The sequence below is a fragment of the Anarhichas minor genome, unplaced genomic scaffold (genome assembly GCF_050575085.1).
Source record: "Anarhichas minor isolate MPS153535 unplaced genomic scaffold, ASM5057508v1 ptg000017l, whole genome shotgun sequence".
Classification (NCBI taxonomy): Eukaryota; Metazoa; Chordata; class Actinopteri; order Perciformes; family Anarhichadidae; genus Anarhichas; species Anarhichas minor.
Genome location: NW_027466463.1, coordinates 11,111,903 through 11,129,914, shown reverse-complemented (window position 1 = coordinate 11,129,914; position 18,012 = coordinate 11,111,903). Strand labels below are relative to the sequence as shown.

Genomic DNA, 18,012 nt, shown 5'->3' with positions numbered 1-18,012 from the left:
TCGTGGCAGCAATAGAAGAAAAGCCAGGGGATCTGCATAGTCGGTAGGATTCATTCACTAGCCACCATGAATGTGTGTACAGATTTTGATGCCAATCTATCCAATAGTTGTTAAGATAATTCAGACTGGACTTAAAGTGATGGAGCAACAGACAGACAGACATCGCCATCGGTGCTGCTAGAATCAGTGTCTGTTTTGGACTCCTCCCTCACCTGTCTGGGAAGCAAACAAAAGAAGAACAATGGGCACTGTCTCCAAATTTGGGGTACCTCCTTCCACCACCACCGGCCACCAATTAACTATGATAGAGTTTAGCAGGTCACAATCGGTCAGACAGGCGGCCTAAAGGGAAACACAGACACAGATAAGACTCCTCCGTCCCAGCTGCTCCACCACGGGTCCATCATCTAACAAACAGCGCGGCGTTAATTCCCTCCCTCAGCAGCCATCTCTATGACAACTGCAGTCATGGCTGAGAGTGGCAGGCGCAGTCATTAGATCCCTCGATACCCCCACTGGCTGCTCTTTTTACCCTCTTGGTGTGTGTGTGTGTATGCTGAGTGGTGGTGGTGGTGGTAGGTGGGGGGGGGGGGGGGGGGGGGGTTACAGTGACGGGTGTCAACACCGAGGCCTGGTCCAGTCTGCTGTGGCCTGGTGTGACAGCACTGCTGCCTGACCAGCCCACCCATGACCCCCTCTCTGCTGCCTGTATCGCCCCGAGAGACGTGGAGGGTGATGGGGACTGGCACCGCAGGGGCCTCCCTGGCTGGTGCCTTTGCTGGTGGTCTCTGTGGCCTATTAGTGTCTTGCTATGGGCCTGTCAGACTGACAAAACAGGGGCCTGTCAAATTAAGTAGGGGCTGAATATCGGAGATATGTATTCAAACGCACCAAGGGGAGATGGTGGCGGGGAGGGGTGAAGAGAACCAGGATGAGGAAACCACCGGTGCTAATGTCGACGCTAAGTGAGAGTGACAGGTGGAGAGCTGATCGGAGAGGAGAGGAAGGAGAGAGAGAGAGAGAAACAGTAACAGTAGTTGATAATGGTGGCGTGGTTGTCCTGAGGAGACTTGTTAAGGGCCAGTCCAGACAGAGCAAGACTGCCACCATTCCCAAGGATCTGAACGCAGGTAAACTGCTCCAAGTTTGGCCCAAACAGCTTGGAGTTACAGCACTTCACTTAATGAGATCAGACTGATGAGCCCTGTGTGCAGGTGTGTGTGTGTGTGCGCCAATGAAGCATCCCAAACCACGAAAGTATTTACTGGAACAATAACTATTTCCTCTGTTGGCAAGCACATGTACCCAAGGCTCTGCAGACTTTTTGTGTAAGACATGCACATGACAAAAAAAAACAAGAATTTATCCCGGGCACCGAAGGGATCTTGCTCAATCTTTTCTCATCATTGCATCGTAACTTTTTCTCTCGTCACTGTTTGTGTTACCTCACCTCTGGAGACACATTGCTTACCCACGCTTCCGGCCAGGCCATTATGAAGCCACACGCAGCGCACCTGCACTAAATCCCGACAATATTGCCCGATTGCCCACGCGACAGTTCAGCTCGCTCACTCACTCACTGCACATGGAGTTGTTGAACTTCGCCGAGAGTCAGGCCGCTGTGTTGGGATGCTTCAGCTCTGAGCCTCATCGTGTGTTCAGCTCTCGGGAGAAGAGGCTGAAAACACAGGAGCAGGTGAAAGATCAGCAGCAGGATTAGATGTTATGGCAGTTGTATGACAAAGCCCTGCGTGAGCATACATGTGTGTACGTTACAAGGGGAGCCGTGGCGGTGCCTGTGCGTTTTGGAGAGAGGGCTGCGACTCTCCCTCTCATGTCGCTGCGCGTTGCTGAGACAGAGAGGCTGATGCACAGTGGCAGCTCCCCCCTCGCAGCCACAGGCCTGCCCAGAGCCACTGCAGATGATAGTTTTAATTGCTTTCAATCTTTCAGGCTAGTCCCTGCCCAGTGGCGCAGAGTGCTTGTGTGTGTGTGTGTTTGTGCATGTGGGAGATGGTGTTTTGCTGTGTTTCTGTGTGTGTGTGCACACATGTGGTGTGTTTATGCTGAACAGTCATTGTCTGCGGATGCTATACACATATGCGATGCGTGTTTGATGGATGCGTTTGTCCAATACGAGAGGAAAATTAACAGAGAATTAAGGCCTCGCAGTGATACATCTGATGCATCCTTCTGCAGAAGAAGAAGACCTAGAAAAACGTATGTTTATCAGACATCCGCCAACATAAGAACACGCTTAATAAAGCTGAAAGAAAAGAGCGGGTGATTAAATAGACAACCCCCCCCCCCCCACACTTTTCCATAAATGTTACGTTACGTGTGTTTATAAATAATAAAGTTTAGGGTTTTCATGCAAAGACCTCAAAACATGCACTCACATCCTTAAAAGCATTTTAAACGCGGTGAACTACAAAACCAACCAATCAATAATTCAGAGTCAATGTCGAGATGGCGTAACAGAACACGGAAAACAGCCGGAAATTAAGATGACAGACATGTATTGCATACGCGTGTGAATTAAATCATTTCTCCAGTAATAATTGTACTATGGCTAACACCTACGGTCAAAAAGAACGGATGTGGATGTTTCATTGAGTCTGCGGTTGAGGGAGACTGCAGGTCGCCTGAACAACTCTGACCTGTAAAAGGGAAATACAGCTGAAGAATATCGAATTATTTTACAATCTATTAACATGTACAAATTCACATTGTGATTGGGATTATACACGCTATATTGACATTGTTGGAGACAGTGAATATGTCACGATGTATACTCTATAAACACTTTTCAATTTATATCTTATAACAAATATTTTTAGTTTGTTTGATTTTTAATTATAATTATTTGATTTACTTGTTGACCGTTATTCACATATTTATTCATCTGTGCAAACATTTTACAGTCAGTAAATGACATGCATAACATACACAAACATTGAGGAACATGAGTACTAAATGCAAGTATAATACAGGATATAAGTGCAAGTTTGAATGATCCAAGTCTGCAACGCGAGGTATTCATGCTTCATGAATCCAATCAGCTGCTTTGCCTTCTTTCCTCTTGTCTTTAACATAAAGACCAAGTATTTACTATCAGTTTGATACTCACAGCACAATAGACTCAATTATCCTATTCACATTTAAACACTCAAAGTGAACATTAAAATAGAAAGACATATAATAAATACAGTACAATGCAGTTTTTGCATGGCTGAACAGGATTGATCCTGTTAACCTGCTCACACCTCTGAGCTGCTGCAGTATACATTCTCCCCATGAAACCGCAGTACATCCTCCACTGACCCACTCCCGAAAACATGCATTCTACTTACACTGGGGCACATGTACAACAACCTCCCTGCTTCCCCTTTCATATCTACACACACTTTCTCATACACACACACACATACACACACGCATCTGGCCGGGGGGTAAATTAAGCCTCAACATTCCCACAGAGGCTAATCTCCATCCATTTAGAGGGCTGTAATATTTAATCAAGAGGCCCCGGACCGTCTCCCAGCGCCACACGCTGTGGCACGGTTCATATGTTCGCAGGAGAGGCCAGCCCAGAGGCAACGGAGGGGAATTCACTGCTAAAAGCCACGATGCATTCAACCACAGCGCCTCTCGCTCTCTTCTGCTATCTCATGCCACGGTCCTTCGGGGTGGGGGAGACAGGAGAGCACCAACATGGATTGGCATTAATGTGAAGAGTTTGGAATTTTAGCTGGACATTTGTTCTGTAGTGTTTTATGTGACACTGTATACTGCTTACAGGACATGTTTTTAGTGTACTTTTGATTGAAGTGCTTCCCTGTTGTCAGTTAATATGCCAAGCCACTATTGTGTTGCTGTCTGATGAATATAACATGCAGTGTCACTTTTTCATAAATTAATCAAATCGACATCATACTACATCACATCCAAAATAAGATGTTCCAGCAGGGAAAGGACAAAATAACAAGAACTATTTCCTTTATAATTCAGCTAATGATATATTTGTATTTTTTATTTTAAGTTCCCAGAGCCCAAAGGGACATCTATAAATGACTTATTTTGTCTGTCAAAAAGAAAGAAATAAGACATATTTGTATTACGATTATCAATTAAATAATTACCTAAATTAAAATGAAACAAAATGAAAGGCACACTCCAGGGTGTTTGTAGTGCACTTTCATACATTTTAATGGGACTCACAGGAGACATGAGTGGTTTCAGACGAAAGATTTAAGTCAGGAAGTGAAGAATCTAAGACTTCCCAAACGAATGCAGAGAAAATGCAGCGGCTCTTTATGCCATCGAGTGGCTGTCTGTGCATATATTTATCATCATAAACATTCGTACTTTTGGCATTTGACCGCTATCTTTCTTTTGTTAAAATATGAAGTGACCAAATCCAAGCCCAGATATTTAAGTGATATCACTAAAGTCATTTTAGACTTGACAAACCTCTTCCAGAACCACAGAGACATTATAGAAGTGTTTTGTTTAGTACTTTCCATGAGGAGTAACTGACTTTGAATGCAACATTTGTGACAGACCCCTTTCATTTTCTGTTGAAAGAGTAATCAATCTATTTGACTAATCGCTTGAGCCATAAAGTTAACGCAGCAAATTATGAGCACAGTTGAAGTTGAATCAACTATTCTTAGTCACAGTCTCAATAAAACCTGAACATAAACCATTATCCTTCACAAAGGTGTTAGTTATTGCAGGGCAACTGTCTTCCTGTTAGAATAACAGATGATGCGTTTCACTATCAGGCTTCCTGACAGCAAGGTTATTGAATGAATGCTGGCACGTGGCAGTGTAACAGAATCGCTGGAGGTTAGACAATTCCGAGCTTTCTAAATCACCTAAACGCACCGTAACTCGACACGCACAGTGTGCGCTATTAACCCTTCACATTCCACAGTCACACCGATACAAATGCATGTTCTTGCCAAACTATTTCACCAAGGCATGTGTTATTCTCACCAAGAACACGGCAGATTTGAGTTACTTACGGTTCTATTGTAAAACTCGGGGCAACAGTCGGCGGCCATCTTGGTCAAGTTTGACTGACCTGCAGTGGTGGGAGGGAGCTCTGATTGATCGTGATCACCTGAGGGAGCCAGCGAAGCACTTTCACCAACAAGCCATATATACATCAATTATATTCAGCTTGCTAGACGAATCTGTAAATACCTTATAAACCACTGTGGGGGCCATTCTCCATGTATCTGCATTTAGGCCTATATAATGGAGTTCTTCAGTCATTTGTGATTATTGATCAATATTCATTGTGTTTATTATTATTTCGATGGTTTTTTAGGTAAAACTCCCAGTAAACAGTAAACAGTAAAAATGGCCAAAACAAGGTGACTTTTTATATATTGTGTAAATGGTGTCTTTTCGTGTATTTTTGATCAAATTAACAGTTGAAGTAAAGAGTAGGAGAATAATCAAGGTCAATGTGGTATATTATAGGGAGGTTATTTAAATCCACAAACGTTTATTTGATCTTTTTTTGGCTGGTGTTATGTGGAAGGCTGTTCCCTCGTAGAAAAGCGTTTCTCCCCATGTTTATAAGGGTTGGTTCAGGTTTAGGCAGGGGGAAATACTTATTGTGGGGGAAACAGTAGTCCAAACAACACCTTCCCTGGAAGTGCTGTCAGGACGCTCATACTGACAGCGTTAGCCGTCCTGTCTGGAGGTATTGCACTGAAAAGAGCCAATTGCTCTCACACTCCCCCACAGTAAAGGTCAGGCCTCTCACCATCAGCGTGAAAAGCCTGCACTGGAAAGGGTATATAGTCTGTTTAACAACTCAGATGCTGCCGATGCTTGTCTGTGTGCATCTGTACAGTACATACAGTATGTGCTTGACCTGACCTGCAGCAAAAAAAAACAATTGGACGCCGCTGTGATTTAGTGTTTTTTTCGTAAACATACTATTTGCGTTGCTAAGCGTCGAGTGATAAAAAAAATGTGTCGTGTGCGTGGCCATTGTAACGCCTGCTCACTGATTCAGACTGACTCTAATGGGAAGGCCTGGTGAATTTTTCATACAGCCCAGAGGGAGAGGACGAGCGGCCATACTGGCAGATTACAACCTCTGAGAGAGAGAGAACAGTGGAGTGAAGAGGTAACCTGACTTTCAGGTCGTAGCGTCACCCTCCAATCGGCATTTGGGACACATTCGAGAGAAAAGAATAGAAGGTCATCTCTCAAGATTTTTGAATCACATCCTTTTCAATGCTCAATTTTCCCAAAATTATTTTCTATTCTGAAAAATAAACAAGCTGCAGCTAATTTTTTAAATCAGGAGACGCTGAGGAGCTTTTTTAACTATTAGTTCAATCAAAGATGATCATGAGACAGCACACAACAGCCAGCAAACTAATCCTTTTGACAGTTTCACTTTTATTGGCGAATTTCTGCTTTTCTTGCAGTTCAGTGTAGTTTCTGTTGTAATATAAGTGTTTGCAGAATTGTTTTTTTAAATCAGCTTGGGGATAAAAGGACACAGTCTTAATTGCACGGCTCTTTGTGCACGTCTTGGCTTTGTTAATGCATGGATTCACAGAGGTTGATGTTTAAAACCTGATGTTCTTTCATGTTTTTGATTCATCTATGATCATCTACCAATCACTAAATCTGATAAACAAGAGCAACTTCATCTTGATGATTCTTTGCGCGCTTTGTGAACAAAAGCAGGCTGAATAATGCCCAAGATCTCAATTTAATGGGCTGAAATTTCTGCAAGAAAGCTCTAAAAAAATTATCCATCTGTTCAGTGCACACATGCCACAGCTCACTCAGATAGCTCGTAGCACTGTCTTGCGTATGCAAATATGTTTTGCCTGGAAATCTATTTGGAGTTGCTCGAAGGAATCCAGAACGGCCCTCCTTCTGTCTCCCCTTGCCGGCTCACGCGGGGCTCCCTCTTGCCGTCTATCTCCTCTCGCGTGGAAAACATGTTCACCAGCTCCACAGGCATGGACATACATACAGTCAGTGGCACCGCCTTGCCTCAGACAGCTTTAACCACCATGGGCCAATATGCAGATCTCACAGGCACACACTGTCCGCAAGCAGGACAAGCAGCCCTGCAACTGTTTGCTTAGTTGGATAATACATGCAATAGAATGACACAGAGGGAATAATTATCCACTCTGTGAAGACGCATCGCCACTAATTTTGTCCTTCTGTTACACACTTAAAGTCCTCCTTTGTAATGGAAACAGTGGCGTGTGTGGCCCCAAAATATGAATGTCTGCATGGAATGAAAAGGCTGTGTTGATACAAGAAAAGAAAAAAAACACAATTTTATTTGCAAGAGCAATGTTTAGAAATAATCTATGAATGTATTTTGCATATTTTGAGTAGAACCTTCTTGAGATGTTTTAAAATTGAAAATACTAAAACACTAAAAGCACTCAATGAAGTTAAACCTTTTTAAGTGGGATTTTTTATTTTTATTTTAACATGTGTGTGTATGAAGAATTAGTACCCCTCTTGGGCAAAGATGCAAAAAGAAGGAAATAACAGACGTGTGTGTGTGTGTGTGTGTATGTGTGTGTGTACCAGAGGGCGGAGAAGCCAGGCTTAGGCAGATGGTCCACAAAGGTGTTACCACACAGTGAGTGGGCACTGCGATTGATGCATTGCAACATCCAAGAAGGTGGAACATTTGGCTGCTGACCCGCAGTCAGAACTCATTGGCCCTGCCTTCTACTTATTTAACTGCTGCGAGAGAGCCGACGGGTGATTTGGTTGGAATAAACACACACACACACACTCGGAACGCAGCTCTTTCCCACCCTCAAGGGAGCCTGCATGAGCTGCGCGCTGGAAACTTCTCCCTCGTCTCTGCAAGGAGGTCACGGTGGTGGTGCAGGCAGGGAGGATGAGTGCACAGAGCCATGGAGACGAACAGAGACAGCACACTGGAACTTAGGGTTACTGTGTTACACTTGGATGGAGAAGATCTGACCTTGAGCTTATTCTGAGGGGATTGTTAGTGAAGCAGCTCCATATGACTGGATTTCTGCAAGTAACATGTTACAATCCTATTCTGTCTGAGGAGCACTGAAAACATAAGAGACAAAGGCCCATATGGAAGGGGTGCAAAAGCTTTAAGTGATGGCTCGTCTTTCCTTCGAGAGTTCAAAAATGGTCTTCTGAAAAAAAAGGACATTTTGTCAATTGAGCACAAGCACTACAAAATCAATTTGTGCATACTCATTAAAAATGTATTGATGGACAAGTGGCTAATTCTCTATCTTTGTGGAAGCTTAGTGTCTCTTCCTCCTTCAGCCGAATGAGTGAAATAAAAAATAAAATACATTTAATAACAACTCCCCAGTTGGAATTATGTACACAAGTTATTATTCCTTTAAAATGTGTCCAAAAAAAAAGATGATTAAGAAAAGGAAACAGCAAAAGTTCAAAGACGAGTATTCTCTCTAATTACAAACATTATTAGTTATGCATATGGAAAGATTTTATTTCAGACCCCAAAGCGATCTTACATCAGTTGAAACATGGAACATTCATGAGTGAGTACTCTAACCAAAGGCAACATTATGGCGATGGAAATTAAACATGATAATTGCTATTTGTCTCTGAGTGCAGTTAAATCATTAAGTCCACAGCAATAATGCAACTCACAGTTTACTGTTTTTCTATCCCCTTCATCATGAATAGCATCAAACAAACAAATATTTTAATTGCATGTATTATGGCAGGTTTTTGGAAATATGCTTGTTTTTGTTACAGTATGTTCAATTCTAACAAAAAATAGCTTTTTTTAAATCAATCTTTACCTGTAATTTTCTAAACGCATTGCAGTTTAACATACATATCATTATAGGCTGGTGAAATGTGTTCTTGAATACTTATTTCCATCAGTTTTTGGTGGCCTTGTTAATAACCTCAGTTCATATCTATGCCATATCGTAGTAGCCGATGCGTGATAATGCTTCACTTGACACAGAGTTTCTGTTTGATGTGAACTAGTACAGAGTGCCACCCTATGGATACATCTGGCACGTGAACTTTTTGTCATATTTACCGATTGGTTCTATCAAAGGATGAAGCTTTGAGATACAAAGACTGGTACAACTTTTAAAATGCAAACATAGGAACAGCGCGTTGATCCTAAACTGAGTTACTGTTTAGCAAAAGGTTAATGACGTAAAAACAACTGACTTCGGTGTCCCACAAAGTATTGGCTTTAGACTGAATCTAAGTAAGAAATGCACATATCAGTATCAGTCCAACACAGATGTCTAACGCCTCCTCCCTCTCAGCATTCGACTCCACGCTCAGTCAGTCGTCATCCACCACCATCACGTTCCCGTTCAGCTCATACTCCATGGTGCCCCAGTCAAAGATGTTGCCCTTGGGGACCTTGTGCCCGTAGTGCCAGGCCTGGATCATGCTCCTGGAGAGCACAAAGTCCCACATATTCAGATCAGTCATCTCCCCTACAAAGCTCTGCACGGCCTCCAAACCCCCCAGGTGTTTGTCTGGGTCCTGCCCCAGGAGGACGGTGCCTTTTGGACGGATGGTGTGCCCAGGTTTGTAAACCTGGTAGGTGCTGCGTTTCCCTTCCACCCAGAAAGCAGCCAGGCCCGTGCGGGACTCCCAGGTCAGGCAGAGGCTGGTGCGGAACGTGGTGAGCGGCGGCAGGTGGTAGAAGGTGCCGTCGCCGCTCATATAAAAGGAGATGCGTCCGTCCTGCTCGCGCCACACGTTGAGCTCGTCATAGTCGGCTGTGCGGTAGGCGAACAGGATGATCTGACGTTCTTCCGGCAGCTCAGTGGCCACACGCATGCAGAGAGTGAAGGCCCTTAGTCCCATCTCCTTCTGCGGGATCAGGGCCACGAAGCTGAAGTCAGTCTCATAAGGGAACACCAGGACTTTGTCGCTCAGACCCACTGGGGCAACACAAAAAGAGAAGATAGAGTTGAGACACCATACCTCAGTGTCCGAACAACATATGGTGGTATACTTCTGAAGGTACATTTCTCATGACATTCTGTTGAATTCATACCTTGGGTGGCTGAGGAGAGTGTCAGAGACCATCCAAAGAGTACTCCCACAGCAAACCTCACAGTGTTGACACTCTTCAAACACATACAAGACATCCATCATCCTCTGAGAATATCCAAAAATGAAGTCCTAACCATCTCTGAACAGACAAGTCCCACCAGAGACCAAATTATGTAAAGAAACGTTACAAGAAGAAACAGCGTTTCTTACCATTTTGATGTTGTTTGTTGCTCCTCTGTGTTGCTAACTCAGTCCCACTTGATAATGTCCCGTGCCCAGTCCTCTTCCCTCCTAGCACAAGCCACAAGACGTCAGCTCTTCAACGATGCTCTGACAATAGGCCTGGTGTGTGAGGGCTGAGTGACACAGTCCTTTTACATGTGACTGATGCAAACACACACCATTTCAGCTATGTGTGTGTGTGTGTGTGTGTCTGTGTCTGTGTGTGTGTGTGTGTGTGTGTCTGTGTGTGTCCATATCACATGGCAGACTCACAGCGCTCAAATCAGGGAGAACAATCTTTCATAGCAGATGTCAGAGCTGTGGCAGAGATTGTTGTTGTTGTGTGGGAATCTTAAAAGGGTCAGTTCACCCAAATCACAAATTCACTTACTGCTAGTGGTAACCATGCAAATCATTTTTTTTAAATGTTATGAGTCAGTGCTTTTAGATGATTGCCAATAGAAGTTAACATAAATTAAATTGCGTTCATGCTAATTGCAAAATAACGTTTAAAAAAGCAGTTTCTTTCTACTGAAGGAAAGACGTAGTCATTAAAACGTTAACGGGCAGAGGGGACAATGAGACTAACTGTCAATACTGGCCCTTTAAATAGGCAGATCCGCATTATGTCATGAACATGCTTTAAATATTTGCATATCTCAGGGAAAGAGTTTGTTGAAAGTGTCACTTGTCATGACATGTACATTTTTTTTAACCAAAAGGTTTTCATGCATTTATTTCAAGGATGTCACGGCTTTATGCTATGCAACCCGACTGGTAGTGAGTTTTTAATGTCAATACTAATCATGTTGATATCTACTTTAAAAGCTGATATTTTTTAACATAAATACAAATATACAAATACAGAATTGTGACCAAGATAAACTTATTTTTGTAATGGTGACAGTAGTTACTTATTCGTTGACATCTACATTAATACTGGAATATCTGCATATCAGCCGATAATAAACCTGATCAGCCAGTCAAGCTCTGACACAGGTCTCAAGTCTGCTTTCATGAAGATCTGATAACCTCAGCACCCCTGGTCGTGGTCACCCTATACGCACCACGTGGATGCTCAACACAACAATGCAAATCAGAACTGTCACTGTGCTCAACACCATTCCCCTGGCTTCCTTTCCTATCCAACATAACCGCCTCCACACATCTGACGAGTCTCACTTACTCAAAGGATGCTTCAAAGATGGTCAGAGATTCCCCTCATCTACCAATCCACACAGACATCTTCAATCCACCTGCCGCTCGTCTCTTGAAACAAATCTGGTCGTCAAACCCAAGGAAACAGGTCCCTGTCCCCAACCTGCCGTGGAGACAGTGGTCAACCCTCAACAGATTTGAGGTCCCTCCCTGCTTGGCCAGTCTCCACAGGTGGGGCAGCAGCCCAAGCCCACTGTGTGCTTGTGGAGAGAGAGCAAACAATAAAAACACATCATTGAGGTTTGTCCTCTGCAGAGACTAAAAGGAGGATTAGTCACCCTCCATACAGCAGACCAGGAGGCAACTGCTGAGCTCAAGGACTTTGCATTCGCTAAATAAAGGATCAGAATGTGTTTTTAAGAAAACATGTAGCAACTTAAAGAGGTGCTAGAGACAGGCGCCGTCTGGATTGCAATCATTTGAAACTTGTGCAATATGGCAGGAAACAAACACGAAGAACTGACTCGGTTTGTATGCAACAAACTACAGAATCAAAAAAACAAACATTAGCTTCAACAAATGAGCATTTATTGAAAAGCTCATGTCACGGATTGTACTGCAAAGCAGTTATTTCGCTTTAAAGCTGCAATATTATGAATATATACATATATTATAACATAACACGTGTTGGAAACCATTTGATTGCTATTGATGGGTTGCTTATGAGCAGTACAGTACGGACGTCATCATACTTGGTATCTATTTAACGGCGTCACAAAAACAACAACAAACAAACTCAAAGTTCACGGTTTAATGGGGACAAATGAAAACTGAACCAGGCATTTATGTTATCAACATATCTACATTTAATACAGATTCTCAAGCTCTAGGATTTATCAAGAAAAAAAAAAAGAAAGAAAAAAAACCCTATTTTGTCAAGAAATAAAATCTGATACACGAGCAAATTATTTACACTGCCTGCACACAGACATTGAACCACCGACAGGCCTAACTCACCACAGACACGCATTTGGCTGGAAAACCTGTAAACTAATGCTGAAACGAAAATGTGTTCTACAGAGAATGCCAGTGAACCAGCGTCCAAAAGAATTTGGACTGAGGTATGGATGCGATAGAATATAATGGTCATAAACTCTTCCAGCATTTCTAACACAGGAGGAGGTCGGTACAGTGATGCCAGCGAACCTCAAATCCCTGCAACAAGACACGACTTAAACTGAGTCTCACACCGATGATTGGTTTACATAAGGTGGTGCAACCTGCAACCTGTGACTTTATAAGGGGGGGGGGGGGGGGGGGGGGGAGGTGCACAAAATGAACAGCAAAAAAGGGGGAGAGCAATGGTTACCATCCTCTTGCCTTTGCATAGGAAAAGAAAAACAATTCACGTCATGCTTGATGTGAGCGTCCGCTATCATTCATGGCAAACAGCACGAGCCAAACACAACGTCCAAGCACATTTTTTTTTTTGTTTCTATGAACAACACAGACAGCACAGACCATTCTCCAAAAGCAGGTTTCTAGCATCAACCTGAACAACTCACGTCAGCTACCAATATTCAAACATTTTTCAATTAATATCCAGCTATGTGAAAACCTTTTTTTTCTCTATTCAGCGGTCATTTCTATTGATTTTTCTGCATCCAGTTCAAGGCCGCTTTTCATGAAAACCTGGTATTATTATGAAAAAAAAAAAACATTTATGAATTACCGAAGGTCAAGTCTAAATCTAAGAGTATTATGCATACATTCAACTTATTTAAATTGTCTGTATTGGGGGTGTGATTGATATGCAAAGAAAGAAAAAATCTTTTCTCAAAATATTACAGTATGGTGACATGGGGTGGGTATGTTTGGAGCGCCACCTGGAGGTGGAGGCGGGACTTCATTATGTAAAACCTGCACACAAACTAGTCTCTCCCGAGAAGTCTTTTTTTTTGGCATTTTAGTTACCACTTCAGCTAACGTGATTATGAAGTGGGCTAACGCTTCAACGTTTAATGAAAAAGTTACCAAGAAATACTGGAGTAAATGCCAAATAAAAAGGACAGTGTATTTATGTGTTCTACCACCGTGTGTAAGATGTCTTTCTTTAATATTGGTGGTTTCTGTAAAATACTGGAGTGCAATGCTGACGCTATCCAAGGATTGTGGCACTCAGCGGAAGGGAGGCGGAGTAGGGAGGGAGCAAGACAGACCTGAGAACGTGGCCCCTTATTTAAAAGAAGGGAGTCAGGCTTGAGAGACTTGGTACAGCATAAAAGAAAGGAAGAGGAAGGGAGAGAGAAAGTATAGTCAGAGCAGAATGAAGAGGGTTTTAAAGGGAGCAGCAGGCCATGGACACCGAGCCTTAGAAGGTAGGAGCGGGGAGTTTTACAGCAAAGATAAAATGTGGGGAGGAAGAGGCAGAGTGAGATACATGGCTCTCGTTCGGTAGTCCATAGTGTAGCTTTTTCCAGCTTGTATAAAGTACATCTCCAGGCAAGGGGGTGATCTGTTCTCTACAGTCTTGTGTTGTCCAGGCTTGTGTTTGGGTATGATGGAGAGATGGGAGGGAGGTGGGGGTGGGGGGTGGGGGTCCTTTCAGTAGTCCTCCACCCAGCCGTTCTCCTGGATAAAGGCATCGATCACTTCCTTCATGGCCAGGTTCGGGATCAGCTGGTCCTGGGTCAGGGGACTCCTGGTGACCGGGTCAAAATGACCCACTCGCTGCACAGAGAGCAGGTTAAATGTTAGTGTTGGCGTCTGTGGTTGAATTTACAGAACACAAATGAGACCATTTTATTTGGGCATAACCATACCTACAATACAATGTTACTAATAATATCATATCATACATAAAAATAGCTCAAATAGAAATAAAGGAGAATTCAGACCACATGAATTCAGGTAGGTGGTTTTCAAAGTAAAATGCGTTGATGCTATAAACTCCGTGGTGCTGTATCTAAGTTATTCAATAGTGGTACTTTTACAAGATGTTAAAATGATAAACTTAAATAAAGTCATAGGCTTTGTACAAAATGAATCACTATTCACAGTGTGAAGATGACAGAATGAGAGGGTTTACATTTGGTACAAGATTTTGAGAGGAACCCAAACGAGCCCACCAGAGGCCGAAGTTAGCCGAGATAAATAAATTACACAGTCCTGTGCGTACGGACGGACGGACGGACGGATAGACAGATTGATGGACAACCCAAAAACAAAAACGTAAACTCGCCGTGCAGCCGACGATGGCTTTACCTGTAGGTGCTCTTCGATGTCCTTGCGATCATACGTGATCCCACTGGGTGTGATGCAGGGCTCCCTCATCAGCTCAAAACTGATCTTACCACACAGGTAATCTGGGATCTCCCGCTTCTGAACAGACGACAAAACGCAGCCGGAGGAATGGGAAGAGATACATGGATATGAAATCAGAATTGATTATAGATTAACCTACAACCTACAGCTTGTGATCTCGTCTTTTCCTGGTCTTACCAGATTAATTACAGCTTAATGTCACTGCTGCTTGGCAATACATTTCACATTCACGTTTTCTGACACATCATCATCCAGTTTAGATTAAATATATGAAAAAGCAACACTGCTCGTACTACAAATATCATCAAATTGTTGAAATAAAGGTATTATATAAAAGAATCCTCGGCTCTACACTGAAGCGGCCTTCACAGCTTACCAAGACAAACGCCCTGCTGGCAGTCAGTGTGGTGTCATATTAACTGACAATAATATGATAACTACCTCAGGTCAGTCAACAACTAACTACACCAACGACAATTAAACACGACAAACAAATAGTGATGGTTATCATAGAAACAGTTTGGGAGGTAACCGTCTGTCTGGAGTAAAGGTGCGTTTTTCAAGCACCGACGGTCGCAGATAATTTGAATATACAACAAAAGGAACAACGCAGAAAGAATATCCATATGCTTAAAAAACAGAATGCGGAATGAGCCACCGTGACTGTGCTCGAGTCTATTTATCCTGTTGCTATGTCAACGATGGGAGACGATGGCGTGAGGTAGGTGTGTGCTGTTAGCGAAGACGCGTCTGTGTGGGTGAATGTGATCAGCGTGTGCCCGTCTGTTTGTCAGCCGTGTAACGGGTGACGGTGACCTGTCCAGAATGTTTCCCTGCATGCTGGGATGAATTCCAGTCCGCACATAATAGGAATGTGTGGGTCTGAGAAATAACTGAGGGAACGAATACAATCGTTAACTCTTACATGCTCAACTGGGATTAATACTAATCATTTTCATACTCACTTTTCTTTTCTCATCCACTTGAGAGAAGAGCTCATCCATGTCCATTAGGTACTTGTCCTAAGAAGGCCACATTTCCATGTTACCAGACATATTTATCAATACGCAGTTAGAATATATAATTACTATATTTGTTCATTAGAAGAATAACAACAGAGAAAGTCCAAGACGGATATAAAACTTGCATGTTTTGATGCAACCTTGGCAGCGTCTCCTCCATTTTGATTGTCGTCCTGTTTCTCTTTGTATTCTTCAAATTCTCTGCATAAATACAAAGTTATTATAAATAATATTATTATACCCTCGTGACACTCATATTCCAGTGATCTGCAGTCTTGATCAAGAGATCATTGTGACCGCGTAGTTGACTGCCGCCCCACAGTCTCACCTTTCCTTCTCAGCCTGTATGAGTTTAGTCAGATAGGCATGTAACTCATTCTCCTGGTTGATGCGCTTCTCCTCAATGCTGTTCCATCGTTTCTTCTTTGCAATGCGCAAGGCGCTGGGGATGTCATCTCCGAAATTCAGTCTTTGTTCTTTTGCCAAATTAAAAGCTGGAGAAAACAGTATTACAGCAACATTGGTAAACCATTAAAGTGTCACCTTCTGACGTTTCTTGTTCCATAGACAACATATTAAAAATGTAGATGCATGAGTGACATTGTGCAGTTATGAGCAAGCTGCTTCTACACACTACCGCAAAACGCTGCAAAACTTTTACCACCTCATACTGGTTTGCTCTGACCTTTCTGCAGGTTGCCGATGGCCTCGTCATAGTTCTCCAGCTCCAGGTGACACTGGCCCAAGAAGAAGTGGGCCTTTACTGACTGGCTGTCCAGCTCCAGCGCGTGCTTACAATCTGCCAGAGCCTTGTCATGCTGCTGCAGCTTCACATGGCAGAGAGCCCTGTTGGTGTAGTACACTGCCACGGATGGATTACGGTTCTGGGAGACAGGACATAGCAAGATAGTACATACACACGTTAACATCACGGCACTGTAGACTAGACTTCAAAGAGACTCGCTGAAAAAATTCCATTATATTTCGTACATTTTGTTAGGAAGACGCCATTCCACCTTTGACAATATTTGTTCACAATGACGGTTACTCACAATAGCTTTACTGTAACACGTAGCAGCCTCCTGGTACTTGCGGCAGAGGAAGAGCCGGTTCCCCTGCTCCTTCAGCTCCTGCGCTGTGGAGCTCTTCTCCGGGCTGCCGGCCATCTTCTCCACCGGCTCCGCGGGGCCCGCCTCGCCCTGCTTCCCTATCCTGTTCCCCGTCTCTTCGGCTGGCTAGCTGACAGGTCCTAGAATGCCCTGTCCCTCCTGGATCTCACGCACTAGAATCAGAGACACGGTGCATATGAAGTTCAGTCAACATTCAGCGGCGTGCATTCACTGCAATGCACCTGCAATGCGCGTCTTTGGGGCGAATTAGGTGCAGTCCTTGGGTGCCACACGAAAAGCATTCGGTGTAATTCGCTGACTGTGCACACAGCTCAAAAAAAATACAGCGAGGTGGCTGGACTGCTGGCGAATTAACTATTAATTTGGCGAACATCAGTAGTGACTAAATGAGACGCACAGCTAGCTAAATATTGTACACTCACGGTGCAAAGGCTATACAACTGGAACATATATACGTAGTTAAGAGGTTGTAAACAAACCACGATGAAATTGTCATTAAGGTTCGTCTTACTAACATGTGAGATACAAGTGTTGCAGCAGACAGCATAGAGACAGAGTGATAATGTCGTTAACTTGAGTTAATAATAGACGTTATACGAGATCGGTGCGAGGTTGACGTTAACGTTAGCTAGTTAGCTAAGCTAGCACAGTAAACTAACGCTATGTTGTCCATTTACGCCGGGCGTGTATTGTCTGTAGTAACACAATTCATCAGCAACTGATTGGACTTTAGGTATCATGGGCCTGGAAACGTCGTATTTGCATGTATCTCAATACCGCTGAGCAACCTCATAAAACAGAAATGAGCTAATGCTAGGTTAGCTTATTTGCTACACAGCCTCTTGCCTTCTATTTTTCTATCAACACAAGTTATAGTTTGTACCTGAGACTCGCAGTTTCCACACCTTACCTTAAAGAGGTAATCTTACATCCAGGTGAAACGGATTTTATATGGTTTGATATCTTAATCGTTATTTTTTTCCCCACACGAGCTGTCATGACAGGTTGTTGTTATGCTGACGTCAAGCACATACGCGACGTCGACGGAAGCCGAAAGGACGTGATTTTCTCGTTCACCTGACTGAAAAAAA

The 18,012-nt window shown here is 43.3% G+C and overlaps 2 protein-coding genes across 3 annotated transcripts; both read right to left on the bottom strand.

Annotated features, from left to right (window-relative positions):
• Positions 1-8,503: 8,503 nt before the first annotated feature.
• On the bottom strand, positions 8,504-13,821 carry LOC142951775 (C-reactive protein-like). Of its 2 annotated transcripts, none has more exons than XM_076093572.1 (2): positions 11,714-13,821; positions 8,504-9,971 (listed from the first exon to the last, which is right to left on the bottom strand). In XM_076093572.1, the coding sequence occupies exons 1-2, from the start codon at positions 11,739-11,741 to the stop codon at positions 9,340-9,342; spliced, it is 660 nt and encodes a 219-aa protein (XP_075949687.1). In that variant the 5' UTR covers positions 11,742-13,821; the 3' UTR covers positions 8,504-9,339. The 2 variants fall into 2 exon arrangements, with proteins under 2 accessions (XP_075949687.1, XP_075949685.1); XM_076093570.1 differs by lacking the exon at positions 11,714-13,821 and adding an exon at positions 10,067-10,151 and having other exon boundaries at positions 8,504-9,950.
• Positions 13,822-14,044: 223 nt separating this feature from the next.
• stub1 (STIP1 homology and U-Box containing protein 1) lies at positions 14,045-17,966 on the bottom strand. Its single transcript, XM_076093569.1, has 8 exons — positions 17,832-17,966; positions 16,844-17,073; positions 16,477-16,675; positions 16,120-16,285; positions 15,917-15,992; positions 15,735-15,791; positions 14,710-14,826; positions 14,045-14,175 (listed from the first exon to the last, which is right to left on the bottom strand). Exons 2-8 carry the CDS (start codon positions 16,955-16,957, stop codon positions 14,050-14,052), a joined length of 855 nt encoding a protein of 284 aa, XP_075949684.1. The 5' UTR covers positions 16,958-17,073; positions 17,832-17,966; the 3' UTR covers positions 14,045-14,049.
• Positions 17,967-18,012: the final 46 nt, after the last annotated feature.